The sequence below is a fragment of the Rana temporaria genome, chromosome 1, assembly GCF_905171775.1.
Source record: "Rana temporaria chromosome 1, aRanTem1.1, whole genome shotgun sequence".
NCBI lineage: Eukaryota > Metazoa > Chordata > Amphibia > Anura > Ranidae > Rana > Rana temporaria.
In genome coordinates, this window is record NC_053489.1 from 358,845,852 (window position 1) to 358,857,864 (window position 12,013).

At 41.0% G+C, this 12,013-nt stretch overlaps 1 protein-coding gene across 1 annotated transcript in view; it reads right to left on the minus strand.

Annotated features, from left to right (window-relative positions):
• Positions 1-2,520: 2,520 nt before the first annotated feature.
• The window catches only part of CELF5 (CUGBP Elav-like family member 5), a 210,032-nt gene continuing 200,539 nt past the window's right edge, over positions 2,521-12,013 (minus strand). The window contains exons 11-13 of the mRNA XM_040321713.1: positions 6,250-6,393; positions 5,840-6,003; positions 2,521-5,695 (exon numbers count right to left, since the gene is read on the minus strand). Coding sequence (XP_040177647.1) covers positions 5,876-6,003; positions 6,250-6,393 — 272 coding nt within the window. The 3' untranslated portion in view covers positions 2,521-5,695; positions 5,840-5,875. The remainder of the gene's footprint in view (positions 5,696-5,839; positions 6,004-6,249; positions 6,394-12,013) is intronic.

Sequence of the window (12,013 nt, forward strand, 5' to 3'; positions counted from 1 at the left end):
TTTAAATCATGAGGATTTGGGGTAATCAATAAAATATTTTGTTTGATATCTTCATGCAAAGCATCTAGAAACATACTGATATGTATCGAGCCTCCACGTTCAAATGCAAGATTATTACCAACCAACAATTCCATAATAGTTTCTATCCTGTGCGACAATTCATAGGGAGATTCACCTTGCATCTGCTCAATCTTCCCATGAATCGTAACATCGGAACGCACTCCGTACAGAACACATAATAATTCCAGTAATATGTCCCTGGTCCTCAGAGGCTGAAGACAGATCTGTTTGATTCTCAGCCAAAGACTATTCCCTATAGAATGTTGCAAAACTCTTTCTACATCAGATGGGTTGAGATTGTACAAATCTATGACATTCTGCAAGTCACAAAACCATTTTAAAAATCTGTTTAGATCATGGCAGGGAACCATTTCTATTTCTTTAAGAATTGCATCCAGTTCTTTTGGTTTCAAATGCTTCATTACAAGCTGAACTTCACCTGTATTGTTGTTATTATTGTTATAAACCGTGGTGGTCACAGTGGGTGCGGCTGGCAATGAATTATCAGATTTAATATGAGGTTCTGTTTCATTTGATAGAAAGTTTGTATTTTGCTGCAGATTGCTTAATCCAAGATTTGATGCACATCTGCATTCCTGAGATCTCTTCTCCAATTCCATAATTCTTAATTTTAATCTCTCATTTTCCTCTGATAATTCATCACAACGTTTAGATTTCTCAAGCAAAGCTCCACCAATGGTAACTGCATGCAATTTTAAATTTACTGTCTCCGTTTCTGATTGGTTTTGTAACCTCTTACAAACCTTAAGGCTATTATCAACTGCACTCTGTAACTGCGCAATTTCCTCAACTTTATCATTTAAAGAACTTTCCATTTTTAAACAGCAAGATAACAAGCCCTGCACAATACAACCTTTTCTTTTACTTTCTGAAATTTTGCTATCAAAAGCACTTTCCTCTAAAAATTCCTTCATCATAGTCCACGTCTGCTTACATTTTTCTGGCATTTCATAAGGACCACCATGACGCTTAATACATTTTAATACCCATCTGTTAATTTTATCAGAACTGACACTAGCTTCACACTGAGTAAGCATTTTGACTATAGTACTAATTATTTAAAATAAAGGAAATATTTTACTCACCGCATTTGAAGCTTCACCTTGCCAGTTCCGTTCTTCTAGTGCACGGCAGTCTTTTCTTTCTTCAGTTTCCAGTCTCCAGAGAATAATTCTGGGGTTCCAAACTTGTTTAGTCTTTTATATCAGACTCTCTTATGTCACAACCAGACATTAGAGTCACCGCACAGCTCTTGGGTCTCCATCAGACTTCTGTCCAACTCACAGGATTGCTATCATCACCGGCTTCTGTTACTAAGTCCTGAAAATGTGCTTCTGGTCACTTGAACGGCACCAATGTAGTGATCAGGTATATGTGTAGTGCCCAATACTCCGGTCAGATAATTAATATCTTAGATGTTTAGTATAATGACCATAAATTACGTTGTTCCGCAGCAACTCACACCAGGTTCTCCAGAGAACGCATTTAATGGATCTTCCAATAACATACAAAGTCCACAGACGATACAAGAATCCAACAGAGTATAATTCAGAATCCCATCTTTTCCTAGACCTGTGCAATGTTCATCATAGAGTGACAAGACTAGACTAGATTCCTTGAATGCCAGCTTGAGTCCTTCAAATATTGGACTCACACTGGAAGGGGGGGGGGGGGTCAACCAAATGTTCCCATTGAATGAATATCCCACCGAGTCTAATTAGCATCAATAAACACTTCCTTATGTAAGGAAGTACCAGGCCACACACCTAGGTCGTCTTAGATAAGATTAACACATCAAAGAGTCCTTTTGATACGTGTCGTTTGACCACCTTTATGTTTTCTAACCCCTTTGATGTGTAACCTTGAATGCCTGTATGTAAACCTATATATACTGTGCCTTTCATATACCACAATATTTTACAATACCTACATATCTATATTAATATTACAACAGTATCTTCAGCATAAAGAAGAAAATGGAGTTCTGGAAGTGATAGTTTGTCCCCCACAGAGCTCTGATTGCAAAATCGAGTTTGTCTGGGATTACATGAACAGACAGAAGGCAGCCTACAACCACAGAAGAGCTGTGGCTAGTTCTCCAAGATGTTTGGAACAACCTACCTCCTGAGTTCCTTCAAAAATGTGTGCAGAAGCACTGTGTGGGTACCTAGAAGAATTCATGCTGGTTTGAAGCAAAAGGGTAGTCACACAAAATTTTACTTTTGATTTAGATTTGCTAACTTTTTGTTATTAATAAAAATAAACTATTAACACTTCTATTTCTGAAAACATTTTTAATTTACAGCATTTTTTCACACCTGCCTAAAACTTTTGCACAGTACTGTATACACAGTTACACACATACACACATACACGCTATATTCTGCTATCCTTGAACATAAAATGATAACATTAAAAAAAAAGACAGGAAGACACTCAGCCTTAAGAATTAGCTTTTAATTCTTTCGTAAATGGCAGCTGTTCTGAACACCTGGATTTTTCTGTCACAGATATAATCTTATACACACCCAGGGAATGTGCGGCCCAGGTGACGTATGAAGAGGCTGTGATGCAGAGAAAGCACTTGCTTATATGAGCACATGAGGCACAAGTCCATGTGCTGCCCAATCCACCGGTGCCAAATTAGCACTGAATACGATATGATAATTAATCACTGACAGCCCTGAAGATTTCCTGCTCACATTGGTGGCAATCTTGGAAACTCTCTGTACAAGATGAATAAACCAATGGCAAGGCGAGCTGTGGAGGTTGATGCGAAAAATTTCAGTGCTAAACAATTAGCTGCTTTAACCCTTTTCCTCATCTGGTTAAACTGTGCTTTGTCTTTCTTATGAAAAATCCTTTATAGCTCATGTAATATATTTACTTGTATTTTGTAAGTCAAGTTCAGAGTTAAGCCACAAGCCTCATTATCTATATTCATGGAAAAAATATCTAGTTTATAGTATTCAGTCCTAGACCCTACAGAATTTACGGTGGTAAATGTCTCAGGCCTTCCTCACATAACACTGCAATCTGGTTTGAACTTTAACTGGCATTAAATTTAGTAGGAGGCCTGTAATACAATAACTATAACAACACAATTGTGGCCCGTCTGACAGTGGAAAATAGGTTTTACAAGTAGTAATCTGTGTTATCCTCTGCAGCACAAATATAATCTTATGTCTATATATATACACATAGTGCCTTTCAGAGACCCTGCAACAGCGAATATGGGTAGGGGGAAGATGTTTTTCATCTACAGAAGGGTAACAGTGACATCTTTTAGGAAACCTGCTCTTTGTGATGCTGCCATCCATTTAGAGAAGAGGGTAAACTGATAATTTGTGGTAATTATAGACTGAAGAACCGGGAGAGGTAAAACAAGCCCAGAAGCCCCCCTTCCTTCTTGTGCTTAACCAGGGCCGCTTCTTTTCACATCTGAGATAAGGAATGTTTGAAGTATAAAAATGGTATTTACAAGTGACCACAGATGCAACGACCCCTTGTTCTTGGGGTAGGCTGTTACCTCATTACTGCACTGAGTAGACTAAAGAAATTAGCAAAACGTTGCTGGTTTCCATTGCGTTAAAATTAACTTTTCTATTTTACTAGTGACAACTGTACCTCATGCCTTGAGGATGCTACACTACAATAACCCACCTTAATCAAACCTAACTTCTACATATTCCTAAAAACCCCAGTTGGATTTCCTCGGTAAAATATGATAAATGCTTAATGTTTACATGCCTGTGTGCTTTAGGCCACACTGGCCAAAAACAAATGTAATTGTCAACTATGTAGCACAGGCAGCCATTTTATTGGCTCAATCAGTATTTTTGGAGAACAGCCAATGATTTCACAGGGTGGTGTCATCATTTTGCAGTAGGCTGATTTGAGCCCATAAAATAGCGGATTGCGGTGCATACAGGTACAGTTTAAATGTTAATCCTGCTATATTCATTACAATGTGCTTAAGACTATTCTAAATAAATTGTAAATCTTTTCTTATCAGTATACAAGTGCAACAGATTTATTTACTAATAAATGGACCTATAATGCAGAATGTTGAATATAGATGCATAATAATGGTCACTAACTGATGCTCATTTTCAGGGACAAGGTTTTCATGATATGTATTGAACACTACATAGTGCTTTAAGACTATACCGTCCTCCTAAAAGTTATAAATCTCATGATTTTATTGTTCTTGCTTTTTTTTTTTTTTAAGGTAATATTTACTAAACTGAAATCATACGGCTTACCTAACCATGGTATCATGATAAAGATTACAATCTAGCAAGGCCCATGTAGATCATTCCATTAATGCAATTAGCCACTTGTTCCATGGCAAGATGTCCCAGGAATCATTTAACATACTGGCAGCCATGCACTGGGCGAAAATACAAACTGGCATACAATTATATTTTATGGATTTTATGCATCTGAACAGATGTACACTGTGTTTTTTCACCCCAAGCTGAAGTTTGCTATATCAGCTTACAGTGGGATCAAACTGATGTTCTCTACTCTGAAACACTAGATGTCAGCATGTAACATCTGCCTCACTTGGCCCTTAAAACTTTATTAATTAAAACAAATCTTTTTTAATTCTGACAAAGCCTAAACCCTCTGATAAGCAGTCATAGAAATTTTCTCTAAACAGAAAAGCAGCCGTGGCGGTTTGGGGAATATGATGTTGGCGAAAAACTTCGCACATCCTGACTTTCTAGTATGAAACTCAAGCATTTTCGTTAATGAGACCATTTAGCGCCTTGTTAACACAAAGGGAAGTTGGATAGGTAGCAGGTAATCTCTGCCGTAAGAATGAGGCATGGATATCAGATTCAGCTTCTCTTCTGCAGTTTCTTCGCAGAACAACATTGAATGGTTAAGTCCTCCCCAGTCCTGAAAGATGCAGAGCAGGGTTTTGGAGCAGATGCAAAAGTCCAGCCCTTTTTTCTGGGGGGCCAGGTGTATGAGCAGCAGACAAATGGAAACTTCCCTGTGAGTGTGGGGGGCTGCTTTGTAAACATGACCTTTGAACTCTGTTGAGCTCCAATCCTGCCCACCCAGAACACCCTGTCCTCCGCAAATAACCAAGAAAAAAATCTAAAACAAAATAAACAATGTTTTAACACCATCCCACATTGCTTGGCCCTCTGGCAGTGAAAAGGGGTGTGGTATGTTGCATTGGGCCTCCCCAATAAATAAATATGTTCATATAAATACGTAAACAGTTCTTTGCACTGCAAATCAGTAGACACTCTTATGGTGGGGGGTTTGCCACCTGAAGGGCATCACCCTATACCCCCTCTTGTATTTGGTCATTTAAAGGAGGTCATCAGGTGTAAGTTTGTTCCATCAGGGGTGGTCTTTCTTGGGCATTCAGCAGACAGACATAGAACACTCACAAGACACAAACTTGTGTTTAGGTAGCTTGGTTCTTGCTGCTTCTCCCCATAGTCACCTTTTTATTTTTTGGTCCTTGAGTGTGGGTGAGGGACAAAGGTCATGAGGCTCAAGGGTGGGAGGGAGTGTTTAGAAGGAAAAAGTCTTCTTTTTCCCATAATCCTATAGGAAAGGATTCAGGAGTCAAAGGTCCATTGTGTACCTGTGGCATAAAAGACAAATTAGTGTCAACGATTTTTGCTCCAAACTACCAAAATAAGACAGCACAAAGGGAGAGAAAGAAGCCAATATCACTCCTTGGTACAATCAGCTGATAACAATGAAAGTCGTATAAAGGTGACTATACCTGTATGATCAGGAGGGCCTATCGGCCTGTGGGTGGTCAGTATGGTTGGCTTGTGTCCTTGGGCCTCTTTAGCTGGACCTTAAGCCTCTTCATTCCTATTTGAAATCCATTCATGGCTTGGATTGCCGTTTGAGCACTCGATGGATTATCAAAGCTGACAAATCCTGGTGAACGAGGAAATAAGATTTAATAGTAAAAAAAACTTTAAATATTTGGCTTTCTTTTTATAATCACTTGGCTTTATATTTCATGGTGACAAATTGCTATCTCTGACTAATGCAAAGATACATAAAAAAATAATACAGTTATAATGTGCCTCTTAAAAAATATCAATCTAGCAGTTATAATGTGCCTCTTTAATAATATCAATCTAGTTTTATACTCTGGCTGATTCTATGGTTAGAACTCACCAAAACATTTGCTCTGATTGGTCGCTCGATCCATGAACACTTTGGATGAAATGATGTTTCCAAAGGGCAGAAACATTTGTGTTAGCTCATTATCCCCAAACTCTTGGGGAAGGTGATAGATGAATAGGTTACAGCCCTCGGGTCCTGTGAAATGATCACAGATATATATATATTACAAAGACGGATTATGTCCAGAGAGCATACAGCAAATGTTCAAAAAGTGTATTTATGAATTCATGTTTTAACTTCTGTGAACCTCCAAAAATACTATACCACTTGAGCTAAATAACCTTGCAGGTATTTCATAACACCTAAATGAGCTTGTTGGAAATCCCATTTAAAACCATGGACATTATAATGGAGGTAATTCCATCCTTCCCTTTTTGGCTATAAATGCCTTCAATCGTCTGGAAAGGTTTTCCACAAGATTTTGGAGTGTGTGACTTAGGAAGGGGGGAATTTCTGCTCATGTAGCCGAAAGAGCATTTGCAGGGTCAGATGAGGATGTTGGATGAGAAGACCTAACTCACAAATTGCATTCTAATTCATCCCAATAGTGTTTATTTTTAAAGTCAGCAGCTACAAACACTGTAGCTGCTGACTTTTAATAATGACACTTACCTGTCCTAGGCGCCCGCGATGTCGGCCCCACCGAGGCCGATCCCTCGATTGTGTCAGGTCCCGGCGCCGCCATCCTCACTAAGGGAAACAGGCAATGGAGCCCTGTGGCTTCACTGCCTGTTTCCTACTGCACATATGCGAGTCTCGCAGCGCTTTGTGAATAGGCGGCTGCTTTCTGGGATACACACAGTTCCCAGAAGGCAGCGTGCCCCATTCCCCAGGAGACAACGCGAGGATGAAGACCAGCCGCAGACTAGGAAGAGGTAGATTAGGAAGATCCGCATAGCAACCGCAATTTCTGGTAAGTAAACATTTTTTTTTCACATTTTTTTTTTCACATTTTTTGTAGCATTTTGGTGTCATTTTTTTTACATTTTTTTTATGGTGGACCTCAACTTTAAAGTGGTTGTATTGTCCACTTGGTCATTTTTACCTACAGGTGAGCCTATAATAAGGCTTACCTGTAGGTAAAATGAATATCTCCTAAACCTGTACGGTTAGGGAGATATTCACCTTGCATGCAGCCGCTGACATCAGTGGCTCATGCGTAATGAAGGTGCGGCAAAGGTTCGTCGTATCTTTCCGGAACTTGCCAGAACAGAGGGCTCCTGCATGCATGCGCGGGAATGATGTCATCGTGAATCCAGCCACTCACAATGCCGGAGCCGCAAACCCAAAAGAGGGAACATGTCAGCTCCCTCAGCGGTGACTGGGCAGCCCTGTGGGAGCTTCATTTTAAGGTAAGTATTTCATAATGAGCTAGTATGCGGTTCATACTAGCTCTTTATGCTTTTGCCTTACAGGTTTTTGTTTTTTGGCATATAACCACTTTAATGAAGCTGAGATCAGGGCTGCTTGCAAGCTACTTGGGTTCCTCCACACTATACTCATCAAACCATGTCTTTACGGACCTGTCTTTGTGCACATGTGCACAGTTATGCTGGAATAGAAAAGGGCCTTCCCCAAACTGTTGCCACAAGGTTGAAAGTAAAAAATTGTCTAAAATGTGTTTGTTTGCTATAGCATTAACAGCACCATTCCCTGGAAACACCTAAACTCAATGATTTGGAGGAGTATTTACATACTTTAGCACGTTTCTTTTTTTTTCTTTTATTGGTTGAACTAGATGGACTTGCGTCTTTTTTTCAGCCAGACTAACTATGTAACTATGTGTAGGTGTGATGGTCAGGTGTTCATCAAATTTTAGCCATATATGACTAGATTCACGTACGGCGGCTTAACTTTCTGCGGGCGTAGCGTATGTTAACTTTCTGTGGGCTACGCCGCCGCAATTTAGATGGGCAAGTGCATTATTCACAAAGCACTTGCTCCGTAAGTTGAGGCGGCGTAGCGTAAATTGGCCGGTGTAAGTCTGCCTAATTTAAATGTGGAAGAGGTGGGCGTGTTTTATGTAAATTGATCGTGACCTCACGTAAATGACGCTTCGAACGAACGGCGCATGCGCCGTCCGTGGACGTATCCCAGTGCGCATGCTCCAAATCACGTCGCAAATAGTCAATGCTTTAGACGTGAACGTAACTTACGCCCAGCCCCATTCACGGACGAGTTATGCAAACGACGTAAAATGTGAAAAATTTGACGGCTGTCCGACGTCCATACTTAACATTGGCTGCGCCATGTTTTTGGTGGTTTATCTTTACACCTGAAAACGCCTTACGTAAATGGTGTATCTTTACTGCGACAGGCGAGCGTACGTTCGTGAATAGGCGTATCTTGCTGATTTACATATTCTAGGCGTAAATCAGCGTACGCGCCCCTATCGGCCAGCGTAAATAGACATCTAAGATACAACGGCGTAGGAGACTTACGCCGGTCGTATCTTAGCAACATTTAACCGTATCTCAATTTAAGCATACGCTTTTTTTTAAATCCCCATTTTTGGGATATGTATTATAGCAAAAACGTAAAAAATTTTTTTTTTTTTTCAAAATTGACACTCTTTGTTTATAGCGCAAAAAATAAAAACCACAGAGGTGATCAAATACCACCAAAAGAAAGCTCTATTTGTGGGGAAAAGAAGGAAATCAAATTTGTTTGGGTGAAGTGTACGACGACCGCGCAATTGTCAGTTAAAACGACGCAGTGCCGTATCGCAAAAAATGGCGTGGTCATTAGGGGGCAAATCCTTCCGGGGCTGAAGTGGTTAAACCTCATCTGCCACTTAGTCGCCCAATTAGACAGAGCATTGAGGTCGGCTTGTAAGACGGAGACATCCTGTAAGGACGTTATTCAACTGCATAGCTTGGTGTCATCTGCAAAGACTGAAATGGTACTTTTAATCCCAGACCCAAAATCATTTATACAGATATAAAAAGTAAGGGTCCCAGCACTGAACTTCGGGGTACACCACTGATAACCTTAGATCATTCAGAGTATGAATCATTAACTCAATGATTACCACCATGTTTGGATAGAAAGTGCCTGTATACCTTGGCAACAGTCAAGGGAGATACAGGCAACAGAAAAAAAGATGAGCAAACCTGCCTGGGTTTGGTTTGTGAACATTTTTACAAAACATTGCTCAAAGTTTGCAAACTTTCTGGCAAAACCCATTAAGGTTTTAAGGGGAATTACCTTGGGAAACATGCACCATAAAAATTTTTTAAAAAATAAATCACTATATCTACCTTTACAGAATTGCCCGTTCTTCCTATCACCAGTAACACACACTGACAATATGGCTGCCTTGAGTCCACTTTTTTTTATAGATAAGGGTATGGGTTATCCATTCCTTCAAATTATTGGCTTGTGAACTTCACAAATCCTTGGGATTTGTGACAATCCCATGGCAACAGAGAACTCCAACCCCACCCAATTAGAAGCACTGTCTGGAACATCATTAAGTATCTTTACGTTCCTGGACAAAGAGGGATACTAAGAGCAGCAGCCAATTGTTTCAGGCAACTCTGACAATACATATCAGTATGAATGTTTGCATCAAATATTGTCAGAAATAGAGGAGTTAGGTCCTCTGTTAAATTTTGACTGTTATCTGTGTGCCAAATGGGAAAGTTCCCAATCATTTGCCTCCCAGTTACACTATGCTACATTCAGACACACTGGGGTATACAGAGGGAGAATGGTCCTCAAAGGAAATAAAACCTTAAATCAAGGTGTTGCTGTTTGTGTCTTTCTCAGGAAATATGTCCCCACAAGCAAAATCTGAGAAGGGATTTGAGCCAAGCTTCAGGTAGAATTTAAGTTTTCAGTGTTAGGCCCCTTTCACATTTGTGCTACTCCAAAGTCACACGATTTTGCCACGATTTCGTGGCCACGATTCTGACAAGACAGTCATACGACTGTGAATCCGACTTTTCCCCCACAACTTCAATGAGCAGGGACACGACTTTGATCCCCCAATAATTAGGGGGAACTCTATGCCAATTTTTAAAACAAATTGGCATGGGTTCCCACTTCATGGGCATAACGGGACCTTCGGCCTGGTATGGATTTTAAGGGGAACCCCACACTGGAAAAAACAGCGTGGTGTCCCCCCAAAATCTATACCAGACCCTTATCCAAGCACCAGCCTGGCTGGTCAGGAAAGGGGGTGGGGACGGGTGAGCGCCCCCCCTCCTGAGCCCGACCAGACCACCTTGCCCCCATGTTGATGAGGACAAGGGCCCCTTTCCGACAACCCTGGCTGTTGGTTGTCGGGGTCTGCGGGCAGGGGGCTTATCGGAATCTGGGAGCCCCCTTTAATAAGGGGGCCTCCAGATCCAGGCCCCCCACCCTATGTGAATGAGTATGGGGTACATTGTACCCCTATTCACCTGGGGGGGAAAAGTGTCAATAAAAAACACACTAGACAGGTTTTTAAAATAATTTATTAGGCAGCTCCGGGGGTCTTCTTCCGACTCCTCCGGACTCTTCTCCCGCTCTCCGGTGCCTGGTGCCTACTTCCAGGCTCCTCCGCTATCTTCTGCCAGGACTTTTACTAGCGTTGGCCCGGTCTTCTCCCTCATCTTCTTCCCTCTTCTATTCTTCTGTAATGATGTGTGCGCGATGCGCAACGACTTACAGTACAGACCAAAAGTTTGGACACACCTTCTCATTCAAAGAGTTTTCTTTATTTTCATGACTATGGAAATTGTAGATTCACACTGAAGGCATCAAAACTATGAATTAACACATGTGGAATTATACATAACAAAAAAGTGTGAAATAACTGAAAATATATTTCATATTCTAGGTTCTTCAAAGTAGCCACCTTTTGCAGCAGACACATCTCTAGAACTGTTAAGAGGAGACTGTGTGAATCAGGCCTTCATGGTGGAATATCTGCTAGGAAACCACTGCTAAAGAAAGGCAACAAGCAGAAGAGACTTATTTGGGCTAAAGAACACAAGGAATGGACATTAGACCAGTGGAAATCTGTGCTTTGGTCTGAAGAGTCCAAACTTGAGATCTTTGGTTCCAACCCCGTGTCTTTGTGTGATGCAGAAAAGGTGAACGGATGGACTCTACATGCCTGGTTCCCACCGTGAAGCATGGAGGAGGAGGTGTGATGGTGTGGGGGTGCTTTGCTGGTGACACTGTTGGGGATTTATTCAAAATTGAAGGCATACTGAACCAGCATGGCTACCACAGCATCTTGCAGCGGCATGCTATTCCATCGGGTTTGCGTTTAGTTGGACCATCATTTATTTTTCAACAGGACAATGACCCCAAACACACCTCCAGGCTGTGTAAGGGCTATTTGACCAAGAAGGAGAGTGATGGGGTGCTGCGCCAGGTGACTACCTCTTGAAGCTCATCAAGAGAATGCCAAGAGTGTGCAAAAAAGTAATCAAAGCAAAAGGTGGCTACTTTGAAGAATCTAGAATATGAAATATATTTTCAGTTGTTTCACACTTTTTTGTTATGTATAATTCCACATGTGTTAATTCATAGTTTTGATGCTTTCAGTGTGAATCTACAATTTTCATAGTCATGAATAGGGTTGTCCCGATACCGATACTAGTATCGGTATCGGGACCGATTCCGAGTATTTGCGGGAGTACTCGTACTCCCGCAAATACCCCCGATACCAGAATAGAATACTTCCCCGCCGACGCTACGACGCATCCCGCCGCATCCCCGCTTGGTTAATACGGGCGGGGAACATTACAGCATTCATTTG